Source organism: Daldinia vernicosa, assembly GCF_022497035.1.
Source record: "Daldinia vernicosa strain CBS 139.73 unplaced genomic scaffold F5Y00scaffold_77, whole genome shotgun sequence".
In the NCBI taxonomy this organism is placed as follows: domain Eukaryota; kingdom Fungi; phylum Ascomycota; class Sordariomycetes; order Xylariales; family Hypoxylaceae; genus Daldinia; species Daldinia vernicosa.
Window position 1 is genome coordinate 43,120 of NW_025953993.1, and position 15,231 is coordinate 58,350.

Sequence of the window (15,231 nt, forward strand, 5' to 3'; positions counted from 1 at the left end):
ATCAGTGTTACTGGTCTATATGACCCCAGTCTGATCCCCGATGCCCAGCCTTGAATTGGTATCATGTTCTGAAAAAAGGGAAACAAGAAGGCATTCGTGTAGCCTAGAGCATTTCCTACTAGCCTTAAAAAATAGACAAAGTAGAATAATACAACCACTTCCAACTCGTAAGTTATGTAAAAGAAAGGTACCTAAGTTAATGGTGGACACGCCTCATTCCTAACTAAGAGGCATTTATGCACAAGTCCCTTCTGCCATACCTAAGATTGATTATGATGATGCGGCGGTGGACACCGTCGCGCTAAGAGACGTACGTTATTAACGAGACCGTCGACTAGATCTTCGTACCTATTCGGTTTCCTCTGCATGAGCATACGGCCATGTTCAATTAGAGGACGCGCCTCTAATTCTACCTCGAGCTCATGCTCCTTTGCAGCACCGGCAGGCGCTTGACAGGGTTGGCTACCCGAGGTCGCGGGTCCCTGCTTCACCTGTGTTAAATCGATCTGGTAGAAACCATGCTTATAACTGAGTCGATCCTTAATACGGTCGGGGGGTCGCTCCTTGTTGGGGTTCTGGCCGCGCTCGATCTCTTCGACCGGGCCGTCCCAGTCCCACTCTAGATTGATACTTATGCGGCAATCTAGAGGCAAGTGAGGGAAATGTATATTTAAATCGGCAATTCGAGCCTTTACGATCTTGGCTAAAATATTATTGGCGTTTTGTTCGTGGGTGGTGACGCGAGCTTTTATAGGCGCGCCTTGCTGCAGCAGGCCAGAAATGCAAGCCGGTACACGTTGACGCATATGGGGCGCGAGTTCGTAAAATCGATCAACCTCTCGGCGATGTACGTAGTGTACTTGTACACGAGAAGCTGCAGCATGGCTGCGAGGGAAAGAGGCCTTCACCTGCTCGTTCAAGAATTCATTGAGCTCGCGATGCTGGTTCTGTCGAAGGAGTCAATTAACAAGTCAACAAGATGAGACGAACAGAAAAAACAACTTACCTCGGTCATAGAGCTACGAAAAGCAACCCTGGTACTGTCCAGCACACACTCACCGGCCCTTATTCCGGGAAAGTAGATGCGGTCATTGGTCATCTTGTCGATAATAGTACCCAGCTTAGCTTCGATCTCGAACACCGCGCCCCGGCTATGGATTTCTTCGAGATGGGGGAATTGAAGCACGTTGATGCCTAAAAAGTCAGCGACCTCGCGACATACAATATTCTTTGGTGTCTCATTCCCAATGCTAGGCTCCCATGGAAACGGTTGGCCATTGAATATAAAGGGATCCTTCGCAACCGTAGGGGTAGGCTCTTCTGCTTTAACGACAGCTACAGATCGCACTGCTTCGGGCGAGGCGTGTCGAGAAATATGATCAGACTTCACATGTCCGCCGGCATCGTGCTGATTGTTTCCGTTGGCTAGCCCTGTCGCGTTGGTCTGCTGGCGAATGTAATGTTTCAGAGCAAAATTCCGGCTCGCTATTTTGGGTTGATCGCGGTCTCTACCACTCTGCGCCCAGATCGGCGGCCTGTCGTGTCGGACACGTTTACGGTGCGGTGTCATCGGCGGTACTGACGGCTGCACTACAGCAGCTAGCGAGGCAGCACGGTTACCATTTAACTGGGGAGGTGGCGGAGCCTTCCGGCCGTTCTCAAGCTCGTCGGGCCCGAGGTCTCTATGCTCTAGTTTTCGCTTCACAGGAGTGCTGACGTGTTGGGGTTCCATGATGGTATTAACAATAGGTGCTTGTGGAGGACGTTGGGGATTGTAAGGATTTACGTCGCTGCTAGTAGAGGAAGGGCGATGGCCACCGTTGCTGGGTAGACTAGGAACACGTGTTTTAGGTGAGACACTGACGCTTCTATCACGTTCACTCCGAGACTGTGACCCGCGGTGTTCGGCAACAACGTCGTAGGTGCCGTGACTACTGCCACTTGACATTCGCTGGATAGGAGCTGGAGGCGGCGGTTTAGGTGACGTCCGAACCGGCTGAGGAGGGTAGGCGGCAGAAACAGTAGAGGCCCTTTTTTGATACGGACTGGGAGGCTGCTTATAACTTACAGCAGGCGATAGTCGCGGGGGCAATGGTTGTCCCAAAGGTGTTAGAGGTTGAGATTGTTGGCGTTGATGCTGGATTTGTTGCTGTTGTTGCTGTTGTTGCTGCTGTTGTTGTTGTTGCTGTTGGTCAATGAGAAGTGGATGGGGATGTATAGTCGCAACAGGACTACCTTGAATATAGGGGGGCCCATATGGAGCCGATTGGCTATGCGCAGACGTGGGCGTAGGAGTCGATTGGATCGAATGGGATCTTTGATGTAAATATTGAGAACTACCACCGGGTGTACCTACGGGAGGTGTTTGTGGCAGTGATTGCGCTTGTTGTTGGCTGTGTGCGTAAGAAATGGAACCGTGTTGTGGTTGGGGATTGTTGTAACTATCGCGAGGATAGGCACCCACAGGTGCACTCGGACCAACACCCGGACCAGCGCTAGCACTCGGTGGGCCGTATTGGTGTCTTTGCACAGGGCTCACGGGTGGCTGCTGCGTTGGAGGAAACGGATAGCCTCCGCTTACGGTACTAACAGACGAGGTAGGTGTTCGTCGGTAAGGTGACGGTCCCGATATTGAAGAGCTTCCTGGTGATCGTAAATCGTGAGAGCCCGGTGGCTGAAGAGGAGGAACAGGTGGTCTGCCAGCAAACGCGTTCGTCGGGGGATTATATGACGTTGGGGACTGGTAAGGGCCAGCAGAATTCGGAGTACGACTTGGAAGATGAGCAGGGCCGGGAGGAGGATATTCGTGGGGATGTTGGCCTGGTGAGGCGCGGGTCGGGTGGCCGTAGTCTCTAAATGATTGAGGATGTGGACTAACTTGAGCGGGCGTTGATGGCGCGACTGAATTCGAGTTCGAGTTCGGATTCGGAGTTGATATAACAGATGGTGATGTCTGTAAAGATGGTTGCTGAGGTGGCTTATTTTTTGATGCGCCTCCGTCTGGCCCATTTAACACGTCGCGGAGATCCATCTTCGCAATGTCGACTGTTTGCTCTCTTGATGATAATCTTCTTTGTTGGTTTTGGTTTCGTCTCTTCTTCTCTTCGTCGCACACTTTTTCGTTTCCTATACCGGACGATCGAATTCGCAACACATATACATATACAATTATACCACTTACACACGCATGCAACAGACAGATAATATGTGCGCGCGCTATCTGGACCTTCCCTCTCTCTATCTCCTTTCGAACTCTTTAACTCTTCTTCGCTGTCGCGCGCGCACACACAATTACTCTCTTCGCTCGCACTCAAGCTGGCGTGCTCTAGCGTTATCGATACATTCAGGTGACAATGTTCGGTTATTTCGGAGGAGGCAATCAATGCGACGGGTTGTCGATGATGGCCTTGTATATGTTATGTGGCATGTAAAAGTCGGTGGATGGTGCAAACGGAGGAGATGTCGGTTTGTCGGGTTGGGTTGGACGTCCGCGTTTTGGAGCCAATATCGCGAAAAAAAAAAAAAAATCAATCTTGCATTTCCACCTTCTAATCGGATCTACCCCCCAGGTAATAACAATTGCTCTACGTCGCTATCGTGGTGTGAATAGATATTATAAAGAATTATGCGCAATAATCGACAGCAATGATAGAATTGACTGATGGGTATTATTCCTAGTTGTACAGAATTGGTCGAATTATAACAAAGATTAGTTCCAGGGATGAATGCGAAAGCGTGCGTGACATGATGAATCGATCAATCAGTACCTAGGTAAGAGCTTTGAATTATTTTTTATTCTCCTATCCTTGCCTTACGTTAGTTATCGAAAGTATAAGTACCTATAGTGCAGTGTTACGAATAGTGTATATCTAGGTATCTGATACTAATAAAGCCAATAAAATACATGGTGATTACCTAAGGCAGGAGGTTTATGAATACAGCTTCTTAGATATAACTACCATGTAACTACCTAACTAACGGTATTGGCTCTTTACTATAACGATAAGAGAAAAGAGAATCTTTTTAATCCTAACTACATGTAACGACTTCTTTAGCTCTGTAAGTCCGAGTTTGATCGAATTGGATAGTTAAGTACATAGGAGGTACCTACCTAACATACAAAGAGAACCGAGTTCTTGTTTGAGATTCTTACCCGCTTCGAAGAAGGTACGCCATCGTCTGATTGGCAGGTACGTAATCTTGTAAGGTTCTATGGTGGAAGTTAACCCTTTACCTAGCCACTTGCGGCTTATCTGTTGGGGCTGGTGTATAGGTACTTTATGTTAGGTACCTACCTACCTTAGGTAATCAAGATTCGGTTTGCCAAGGCAGGCAGGCAGAGCTGCGCCTGACGTGGACGTTGAAGCTTAGTCCATGCCAAGTACATTGTAAGGATCGCGCGTCGACCGGTGCTTCTATCCAAGCTTTGCATCTATCACATCAAAATCCATTCGAAATAACTTCAAATTAAATAATCCACCACACAAAAATAAATACAGCATCACACTAGTCGCATTGCACAGCACAGCGGACGTAACCGCCGGTACAATCCTGTAATCGGCTTAGTTCCGTTCCGTATATTCTCTTGTTTTCTTCCATTTCCAACCGCCGAAAACACTCGTCTGGTAAACGTCTCTTATACCTCATCGCCTATACACGAACGATTTCAAGATGCCTGGTTTGGTCACAGCTACTGGCGTGCTAGCGTTCCTAGCCGACGAGGAGCCCGAGCTTAAGGTGTTCGCGCTGCAGACCCTCAACGACGATATAGACACTGTTTGGTTCGAGGTCGCCAGCGCTCTAGGCCAGATGTAAGCAAAATTTTGCGTACCATCTAATATCCATCTTCACATAATCAGATTCTAACCAGTGAGATTCTTAGTGAGGCCCTCTATGAGGATGAATCCTTTCCCGAACGCAAATTGGCCGCCCTCGTTCTCGCCAAGGTCTACTACCACCTTCAAGCCTACGATGAGAGCATGTTTTTCGCCCTAGCCGCGGGTGAGCTGTTCAAGCTCGACAACCCCGGAGAGTTTGAGGAAACCATCATCTCCAAGTGCGTTGACCATTACATCGCTACCAAGAATGAGAATCACACCGTCGTTAGCAAGAAGGACGGGGACGCTTCTCTGCCTGCCCTCGCTACGGCTTTTTCGAGCACTACTACCGACGGCAACGCCTCCACCCTCATCTCGCCCACGACTCCCTTCTCCCAGTCCACCTTGCCGTCTAAGTCTCTTCTGTCTCGCGCTTCCACCGACAATACAATTCTCGAGCCATCCTTTGAACCCCAGAAAAAGCAGCACCGGTCATCCTCTATTGCTTTGACCCACAACGAACTTGACACCCGACGTGCCATTGACAGCGTTATCGAGCGATTATTCGAGAGCTGCTTGAGAGAGAGGCGTTACCAGCAGGTTGTAGGTATCGCCGTCGAAGCTAAGCGGCTCGATGTGGTCAGCAAGGTTATTCAACGCGCAGACGATGATTATAAACGCAACAAGGGCAAATCCACGCAGGAAGACGCTATGGGCCCTGCTGAGGAGCTTCTCGACTACTGCTTAAATATATGCATGGACGTAGTGCAAGAGCGAGCTTTTCGGGATGACATCTTGCAGCTTATCCTCGATATTCTCACTAGCGGCCGGGCTAAGGATCCTGACTATTTCTCCATCGCTAAGTGTATTGTCTATCTTAACAAGGACGAGCAGGCCCGCACCGTCATACAGCATCTCGTCAAAAGTGAGACCATCGAGGCTATCGCCATAGCGTACCAATTTGCTTTCGACCTTTACGACAACGGCACGCAGGAGTTTCTGGGCAAGGTTATCTCAGGCTTGCCCAAGGGTGAGCCACCTGCCGAGAAGAAAGAGGGCGAGTCCACCGGCGAATCCGAGAGAGAACCCTTACTTGGAGATTCTGATAACGGAGAAGTCGATGAGAAGAAGGCTTCGATCTATAAAAACATCCGCTCCATCCTGGACGGCACCAAAACCATCAAGCTCAACCTTGAGTTCCTCTACCGTAACAACCGTACCGACCTAAGTATTCTCAACAAGGTTCGAGACAGTCTAGAGGGCCGACATTCCATCTTTCACACGGCTGTCACTTTCTGCAATGCCTTTATGAACCAGGGCACAACCAACGACAAGTTCTTCCGAGATAACTTAGAGTGGCTAGGCAAGGCCGTGAACTGGTCCAAGTTCACTGCCACTGCGGCTTTGGGTGTTATCCATCGCGGGAACCTCTCCCAATCTAGGAAGCTCTTAGAGCCTTATCTCCCCCGAGGTGCCGGTGGTATTAGCGGCGGCTCTCCCTATTCGCAGGGTGGAGCCCTCTATGCGTACGGTCTTATTCACGCGAATCACGGTGCCGACGCCTTGGACTACCTTAAGACCCAGTTTATCGCTGCCGAGGAAGAGGTTATCCAGCACGGTGGCGCCCTAGGTCTTGGTCTCGCTGGCATGGCCAGCGGAAACGAAGAGATTTTCGAGAATCTCAAGGCTGTTCTTTACGCCGACTCTGCTCTGAATGGTGAAGCTGTCGGTCTTGCGATGGGTCTGATCATGCTGGGTACCGGAAATGTGAAGGCCCTGGAAGATATGGTTGCCTACGCGCACGAAACATCCCATGAGAAGAGTGTGCGAGGTTTGGCTCTAGGTATGGCCTTGATTATGTATGGCCAGCAGGAGGGCGCGGACGTCATGATTGAAGGTCTTCTGATGGATCCGGATCCATCGTTGCGATACGGTGGTATTATGACTGTGGCAATGGCTTACTGCGGTACCGGCAGCAACAAGGCGATTCGAAAGTTGCTGCACGTCGCCGTCAGCGATGTAAACGACGATGTTCGGCGAATCGCAGTCATGAGCTTGGGCTTCATCCTGTTCCGTAAGCCCGGGAGCGTGCCTCGCATGGTCGAGCTCCTCTCCGAATCATACAATCCCCACGTGCGTTACGGTTCCGCCATGGCGCTCGGTATCTCATGCGCGGGAACAGGACTCGACGAGGCTATCGACCTTCTAGAGCCTATGATGAAGGACCCCACCGATTTCGTCAGGCAAGGCGCTCTAATTGCGTTGGCCATGATCATGATCCAGCAGAACGAAGTGATGAACCCCAAGGTTGCGTCAATCCGCAAGACACTTAAGAAGGTCGTTGGCGACCGCCACGAGGATGCGATGACCAAATTCGGTGCCGCCCTTGCCCTGGGTATTATCGACGCCGGCGGACGTAATTGCACGATCGGTCTGCAAACCCAGACGGGCAATCTAAACATGGCCGGCATCGTCGGGATGGCTGTATTCACGCAGTACTGGTACTGGTTCCCCTTCACTCATTTCCTGTCCTTGGCCTTTAGTCCAACCTCTATCATCGCTCTCGATCACGAGTTGGATATCATCGACGTCAAATTTCACTGCGCTACCAAGCCAAGCCTGTTCGACTACCCACCAGAACAGGAGGTCAAGACGGAAGAGGGACCGGCCATGATTGCTACCGCCATTCTCTCCACCACCGCCCAGGCCAAACGCCGAGCCCAGAAAAAGGAGAAGGCGCAGCGACGAGAGAGCATGGATATCGACTCCACTGCTACTCCGACCACTTCCAAGCCAGGTGCCACCAACGATAAGATGGAAGTCGACACGAAGACCAAGCCAGGTGAGGACACCAAAGACAAAAAGGGGGGCGATACTCCTGCGCCAGGAGACAAGGAGGGATCAACGCCTCCTGTGGATATCAAGAAAAAGGCGGAGAAGGAAAAGCCAGGCTACGATATTGAGAATATGAGCCGCGTTTTACCCGCGCAGCTCAAGTATATCAGCCTGGCCAAGGGTCGTTACTGGCCCGTCAAATTGGTGAGACCTGGTCCATTGGTAAGACGATCCGACAAATTTTCCTCGCTTCGTAATGCTAACTCTAAATGCAGCCTACCGGTGGTCCTATACTACTCCACGATACGCAGCCCGACAAGGAAAAGGCGCTTATCGAAGAAAAACTCAAGAAGGTAGCAACAGAGAAGGCCCCTGTCGCGGGTGCTGGTTCGCGCAATCCACGATCCGTTGAGGAAGCGCTCCTCAGTCGGCTTGGACGGGACCAGCTCGCTACTCCAAGTCGGAACACGAGTGGTGCCGCCGCCGCCGCTGGCGTGTTGACTGCCATTGATGAGGATGGCGAAGGAGACGAAGAGGCACAAGTTCCTCACGAATTTGACTACTATACCGACGAAGAGGAGGATGACTAGACGTGGTATTCTAGATAACGGCAGCCGTGCGAACTTGTATCTTAATTGTAACATAGATGATCCAGTCCCGCGCAATAATTACCATGGCGTCCTAAGCCTAAGAGCACTACTAAATATTCAGATTTTCAACTGATCGAGCCAGTACATCAACATCGCTGCCCGCTACTCGAACTCGACTGTTATAGGCAAATTGTATTGTCTCTGCGCTGGATGCTAACTACCTACGCAACGTAGTATGTACAAGACGGAAATTCATGCTCGAATATTTTTCCGTGTAGTTTCTCGCTATACTCACAATACATAAGAGATGTACATCTCGAATCCAGCAGCTTTCCGCCCCCTTTCATAAATACGAATAGCCTCGTTCAGAGTCGCGCGTCCCTCCGTAATTATCAATTATCCTTAACCGCTTAATGCATTTCGGAAGCGCATAAGTACCTGTTTCATTGATTCTTGTATTCGTACGCGCTACTAATGAACAAAGTACCCCTTACATCCCATCGGCAAGCATAGCGTCAACTAGTTGAACATGGCGGTCACCATTTGTCTCGCTCCACTCGCTCTCGTAGTTCAGACCATAAGGCCAAAAGTGGCCGCCACCACAGCTTATCTTAGCATTAGGGCCATCCCACGACCGAAGCAGCGGCGTCGCTTTCGGCCAGTTATTGGCCGCGCAGTGTTGATCGAAAGCAGCCGTCTGTCCAACCCCAAGCGTGTGAGCTATCTCGTGCATCGCCGTGCGCTCGGTCATGTAAGACCGGTCTGAGCCGAATCGAAGGTCTCCGTTATAGTTGGCTTCGGCTGTGGGTACGCCGGGAGAATAATAAACTCGGATAGTCTTGCTGGCGCTCGTGAAGCGGGAGTATCGCGCAACAGCAAGCTTCATAGCTGATTCGATGCGAGCATACGCCTCCGATTGGTCAGCCGTTGGGTTAGAGGCTTTTTGCAGCGTCCATGTTATCGCTCCCGATACGGCGGAAGCGTAGGTCAGTGTTGCGGCGAGGATGGATAAACGCATGGCGGATGGCGATCTTGTAGTGTTGAGATGATATCGATGGGATTTGTGTAAATCGGTTCGGAAACGATCTACACCAAAAAGTCTAGCAGTTTACATCTATATAACGGTTTCTTTTCCCCCTGTCGATCCCCGTGAATATATTGGTTTAATATAACATCACCTTGTTCTGTGATATGTTCTTTGTGGATTAATAGCCCCGGTGGGCGTTCTGATAAATGCAAAGAAGCTCATCTGGTGGTATTAAGCCGCGGAATTATATCCAGTTCATCCATTTGGTATCACCACCTTCCCAGGGTCCTTATGATTCTCGGACGATTGCCCTCCGACAGAGATCGTATTGAAATAAACCTCGAGATCTTGGCATCTCGGACCAGCAGCCGCTCTTGTCATGTTTTCTTGGCACGCATATGCCTTCTTTTACGAATGTAACATACTATAAGTGAAATGAGTCCCGAGGCTAAAGATCTATCCACATCGACCATGGCTAAGTTTCACATTATTTGTATGGATATCACTAGCTTACCTACCTGGTAGGTATAAATTAACCAAGCTGCGACTATAAGGTCCAAAACTACCGTGCTGATACGAAGCGTTTGTCCATTTTAATTGCATCACTGTAGTAACCCTCAAGCTCTTGAGTATAGATACTACATTTATAGTCTATAAACCCCACCGCGTTTTTGTTTGTTCTTGCTGGTTCATAAATAACGGTTTTAAAGAATTCACTGAAACGAGTCATGTGAACTATATTATTACCGAATCGATTCTCGCTTAAGACTTCTAAGTATTAATGTAAGGACTTAAGTAAAGAAGAAACTTCCCCCTATATTAAGCTCGATATTAAACAAACGTAAAAGACTATCGTACTTAGGCTATAACATTGGTTGCTTCGAATAGATTTTTTTAGCGGGCTGACGCGTTACAAGTTGATACGCAGATGATTAAAGACCTGCATATGTGCTTATTGATATACCTATGAATACTACAATTGGATGGAGGCCGGCTTCCGGTTCGGGGCCGACATATCAAATGTCCCGAATGCCGTCAAACGGTTAGGCCGTCGGGACTCGGAAGGAAACAAGACGGAAGGCATGGCAGCATGGCAGCATGGGTAGCTGTATGTAACCCGGCTAGGTACCTAACATTAGCGGTATAACTTGGCCAATTAGGGCTAGGTAATTATACGTCGCTAGCAGGTTTTCAGCCCTGCTGGATGCAAGAGCTTACGTACAGGGGCAGCAGGGGATTTCTAGCGGTGAATGGCTTCCACTAAGATTCTTCGAACCTTCTCCTTGTGCCGTCATCCGTCATTCCATCCATCATCCAACCCTGAGCCACCAACCTACAATATTCAACCATCCTTCTCTTTTAACCGTCACCTACGTGTGTCCCTACTGTTCGCTTGCAAAGTAGCATCAATTATCGGTGAGTACCAAGGTAAGTGAAGAAGACAGAGGTAAAGCAAGCGTCTACAAGCATAGAGACGTAATTCGTCTTTCGTAAACGCTGCGAGATCGGACTTGATTGAATTTGTGGTAGGCTTCGTTCTCTTATCGGCCGTGTGCCCAACGATTCGTCTTCTCTTTTCCGTCCGGCTTGCAATGTTTGCAACTCGTCGTCTACCGATATATCTCCCTTATCTCTTAAACCGTCATCTTTTTTTCCACTTACACCGATCAGCGCCTTGTACGGAATCACGGTTTGGCGGCTTTCGGCAGCCGAAAGATTATTGATTCTGGGGGTTTTCTATTTGCTTGACTCACGTCTATATTTTTTTTTTCAAAGGTTTAATCCTGCCCGTGTTTTGGTTGTTCTCTTCTTACCTTTCTCCTTTAAGGTTGTGATTAGACTTATTTACATTGAACTGTATTTATTATATATCGAGGTAGTTCCTTATAAGCACGTTCGCTATCTTTTCTTACTTTGGTGTTTGCGTTTACTTTTTTTTCTAGTCAGGGCACAACATTTAAATTTTGTTAGAGTGGAGAGGTTCCGTGCTTCGTCGTCTCGACGGACCCACGAGTTGAGGAATCGCCTCTCTAAACTAAACCGACGCTACACGGCCTGTCTGCAGCACGCTGTTATGGACATAGTGCTGGTGATTCCTAATTCAACTTCACCTTATGGTAAGACTAACGAGGTCTCTTAACTTACGCCATGTCGATACCAACCTCACGGCAACTAAGCCTAGAGCTATTTAAAGCGGCAAGACGATATCGACCAGCTTTCCATTATCTTCAAAAATCCGAGATTCGACAACCAGCCGATTCCTGTGCCAGATTCTTTAGCTTCCAATCCGTTTTTCGAACTGCGTCGTTCAAGACGGCGCCTAAACCGCCTTCTAATGCTCGTCGTCTGCGTCCCTTCCCCGTCCTCGCTGCAGGCGGTGGACTTCTCACCATACTCTTCTCCGTCCTCCAACCTGTTTCCCACGAGCCTCTCGAGGTGCCCCGAGATGTAGACCCACCTCCCGACTCGGCTTCTAGCAATGATGATGACGGTTTGCCACGCTATAGGCTTTCAGAGGTCAAAGAGCATGGGCCAAAATCCGAAAGGCCTTGGGTGATATATGAGGACAAGGTGTTCGACATAACAGATTGGGTCCCTGCCCACCCTGGTGGTGAGGTTATCCTTCGTGCCGCCGGCGGTAGCATCGAACCGTACTGGGACATCTTCTCTATTCATAAGTCGCCGTACGTCCGCGAGATTCTTGAACAGTACGTAGTTGGAAAAGTGCATCCGGATGACCTCGAGAATGGAAGACCGCTGCAGGACCACATCGAAGATCCGTTTATGGCCGACCCGGTCAGGGACGCAAGGCTGATGAAGCTAACGGAGAAGCCGTGTAACGCAGAAACCCCTGGGAATGAATTGGCAGAACATTTTCTCACTCCGAATGAGGTTTTCTACGTCCGTAATCACATGTGGGTTCCTGTCGTAGAAAATACCGAAGCCGACGATCACAGTATCACCGTTGAACTACCCGATGGTGACATCAAAAATTACAGCATCAAGGATCTCAAAGCTCGTTTTAAGCAGCATACTGTAACGGCTGTTTTGCAATGCTCTGGAAACCGACGTAGCGATATGACCCGCTATGCGAAAAAAACAAACGGTTTACAATGGACGGTCGGCGCTATCAGCTGCGCAAAATGGGAAGGTGTGCGACTACGAGACGTCCTCGCCGACGCCGGCCTGTCTCTCGAAGATCCGGGAGAAGATGCCCAACACGTCCAATTCTCAGGACTGGAAGCATACGGTGCCAGCATCCCTATCGCGCCGGTCCTCGATCCCATGGGTGACGTGCTCCTCGCGTTCAAGATGAACGATGCCCCCCTTCCACGCGACCATGGCTTTCCGGTTAGGGTGATTGTTCCAGGTCATGTAGCGGCGAGATGCGTCAAGTGGGTGAACAAGATCGTGGTGAGCGACGAAGAGAGCAATACGACATGGCAACGTCGGGATTACAAATGCTTCGGGCCGAACGAAGTCAAGCAGGATTGGGACAAGTACAAGGCTATCCAAGTGATGCCCATTACGAGCGCGATCACGCGTACGACATTAAAATCTTCAAAAAGGATATCCGCCGAAAGTACCAGGGAGTTAGCCGAGAGATCTGTTGTTCAGATCGAAGGGTACGCCTATTCGGGCGGTGGGCGAGAGATCCAGCGTGTCGACATAAGTCTAGATGGTGGGGAGACGTGGGACCAAGCGCAGCTGGTCGACGACACCAAACTCGAAAGAGGAAGTAAAGCATGGTGCTGGAAGAGGTGGCGGTACGAGGCCGGACTGTCCGAAGTTGCGAAAGGCTCAAAGGGCGGGTCGAAGACTACCCTTGTTGTCAAAGCCACGGACGACGCATACAATACCCAACCCGAGACTCACAAGAGCATATATAATATACGGGGAAACTTGGCTACAGCATGGCATCGCGTAGACCTCGACTACGCCACCGCCCTGAAGGATAGAGAAAATGGCAAAAATAATGAATAAATAACATCTAGCCCTATGGTAGGAAGAGATGGGCCTATTTGGCCAAGGTTCACTTGTATACTAACGGTATAATAAGCTTTGGTGTTCAGGTCTTACGAACCGACGCGGTTTAGCTCGACTTTGGATAATGGGGCTTTTTGGTTGATACGACTTGGGAATGCAGTGTAAAACTTGCCTAGCATTAGACTGATTTAATAGCTAACGGGTAATATTTTAATGAAGAATCACATTTAGATGAAATCCTATGTTTGAGAAGAATCGTGTTTATTGTGGTCTATCTAAAAAGGGTATATCATTATCGTTTCCTGAACGCCATCCATTAACGAAACGCCTGTCAAAAACCCAAGTTTACATCCTTATTCCAGATACGCGAGGCCGGTAAAACAGTGTCATATTACTAATAGAGGAGCAAGACTCATTTATGTATAACCATACAGGGTATTCAAAATCGTAGTAGCTAGGGTGATTATACGCCAGGCTGCGCGTGCGGCTTACTGACGTTGTGACCACGGCTTCGGAGAGAGTCGATAGCATCGATAACGGTAAGAAAGGTGAAAAGAGCCCTATATAGTATATTAGTTACTTATTTCTTCACTTCCTTTTATTGAATTGCGCTTGGTTGTGAGAGTTATTAAGGGTCGGAAAACGTACCAAAGGAAGAAGCCAAAAGCAACAGCAGCCTCGGCGGAACCACAAAACGAGTCCGATCCACATTGGTAAGGCCCGCGGACGAAGACAGCAAGTGCGATTGCGCCGGCGAACCAGAAGATAGTGGTGATGGCATTAAGGGCGAGGGCTGCCAACCGGTGGAAGACGCTGGTCAGGTATAGCGGCGTCACACCCACGTAGATCAGTACTAATAACGACCATACCGAGTTGAATATCATGAAATTGACGCGCGATGGTGAGTAGCCGCCGAAGCCAAGCCAACTATCGTACCAACTGGCCACTATAAAATACGGCAAGTTAGCAATTCCATCTTTATTAATTCCGGGGTTCTTTCGCTTCTTTAGGTCAGGTGAAAGTAACGTACAATATGCTGTTAAGCCAAGCTCGATGATAGCGAAGACGGCTGCCACGATGTGGACGATGGGGATAAACCCGTACGCCATTGGGATTGTGTTTATGGGTTTGGAGCTGTAAGAAGAGGGCCGTATGATTATGACAATCGCGATATCCTAATGGTGCTACTATAAACGGTAGTAGCTAGTATTCGAACCTTTGTTATGTACAAAGCATAAAAGCGTTCTTTTAGATCGAGATGGGTAGTATGAGATTATGGGATTATGGGATTATGGGTTATGGAGGTGAGGCTAGATTGTTGGGTATGCATGATTACAAGAAGCAAAGCTTCTAACTTCTAAGGCAGGCGAGGTTTATATGTATGCAGTATCACGGCCATTCATAGTCTAGCATGAACAGGAACTTACATGTGGCATGGCGTGGCATGACGGCAAAAGCTGGTTACGGCACATCCAAGATGTGATGACGATTCGTCCAGAGTGTGCGCGATTCGCAGCAGAAACTTGGAACTACATATGCTACGGTACAAAATGGTGTAAGTGGTACAAGTGGTGTATTATGTATTCTGAAAGCTTAAGTGGATGATGTGACGTGGACTGAACCAGTCGTATTTGTCCTAAGCCGCAAATAAGACGTAGACTTTGTGGCTGGATTTAACCAGTAGACTACATTAGTAGTAGTAAAATCCCATCTGATTCTTATTCGGCATTGTTATCCGGAGTTTGGAACAGACTTTTACAAAGACAATAGACAAAAAGTGTTAGGTAATGTGTTTGCGTTTCGTCATAGGGCTAAGAATATTATGACGTAATTGAGACGATCTCGAACTTTACATAGATCTGATTGCTTTTAAAGGGCCTTAGGTAACCGCGAGCAAACTCTTTACCGTATTTGGTCAACAGCTTGGCGCATGACCAATTCGATTGGCCGATTAAGACCTAGCGGCTTTCGAATA

The 15,231-nt window shown here is 48.9% G+C and overlaps 5 protein-coding genes across 5 annotated transcripts; 2 read left to right on the plus strand and 3 right to left on the minus strand.

Annotated features, from left to right (window-relative positions):
* Positions 1–241: 241 nt before the first annotated feature.
* Positions 242–3,294, minus strand: F5Y00DRAFT_201506 (mRNA triphosphatase CET1). The gene is made up of 2 exons (XM_048005355.1): positions 1,007–3,294; positions 242–947 (listed from the first exon to the last, which is right to left on the minus strand). Exons 1-2 carry the CDS (start codon positions 3,029–3,031, stop codon positions 261–263), a joined length of 2,712 nt encoding a protein of 903 aa, XP_047860264.1. The 5' UTR covers positions 3,032–3,294; the 3' UTR covers positions 242–260.
* Positions 3,295–4,571: 1,277 nt separating this feature from the next.
* Positions 4,572–8,462, plus strand: F5Y00DRAFT_201514 (26S proteasome regulatory complex, non-ATPase subcomplex, Rpn2/Psmd1 subunit). Its single transcript, XM_048005356.1, has 3 exons — positions 4,572–4,811; positions 4,883–7,874; positions 7,928–8,462. The coding sequence occupies exons 1-3, from the start codon at positions 4,672–4,674 to the stop codon at positions 8,240–8,242; spliced, it is 3,447 nt and encodes a 1,148-aa protein (XP_047860265.1). The 5' UTR covers positions 4,572–4,671; the 3' UTR covers positions 8,243–8,462.
* On the minus strand, positions 8,372–9,447 carry F5Y00DRAFT_201519 (uncharacterized protein). The gene has a single exon (XM_048005357.1). It carries the CDS (start codon positions 9,258–9,260, stop codon positions 8,733–8,735), a length of 528 nt encoding a protein of 175 aa, XP_047860266.1. The 5' UTR covers positions 9,261–9,447; the 3' UTR covers positions 8,372–8,732.
* A 1,614-nt stretch (positions 9,448–11,061) lies between these two features.
* F5Y00DRAFT_201534 (Oxidoreductase, molybdopterin-binding domain-containing protein) lies at positions 11,062–13,476 on the plus strand. Its single transcript, XM_048005358.1, has one exon. It carries the CDS (start codon positions 11,418–11,420, stop codon positions 13,251–13,253), a length of 1,836 nt encoding a protein of 611 aa, XP_047860267.1. The 5' UTR covers positions 11,062–11,417; the 3' UTR covers positions 13,254–13,476.
* A 24-nt stretch (positions 13,477–13,500) lies between these two features.
* On the minus strand, positions 13,501–14,616 carry F5Y00DRAFT_248959 (marvel domain-containing protein). The gene is made up of 3 exons (XM_048009518.1): positions 14,287–14,616; positions 13,905–14,202; positions 13,501–13,816 (listed from the first exon to the last, which is right to left on the minus strand). The coding sequence occupies exons 1-3, from the start codon at positions 14,363–14,365 to the stop codon at positions 13,720–13,722; spliced, it is 474 nt and encodes a 157-aa protein (XP_047860268.1). The 5' UTR covers positions 14,366–14,616; the 3' UTR covers positions 13,501–13,719.
* Positions 14,617–15,231: the final 615 nt, after the last annotated feature.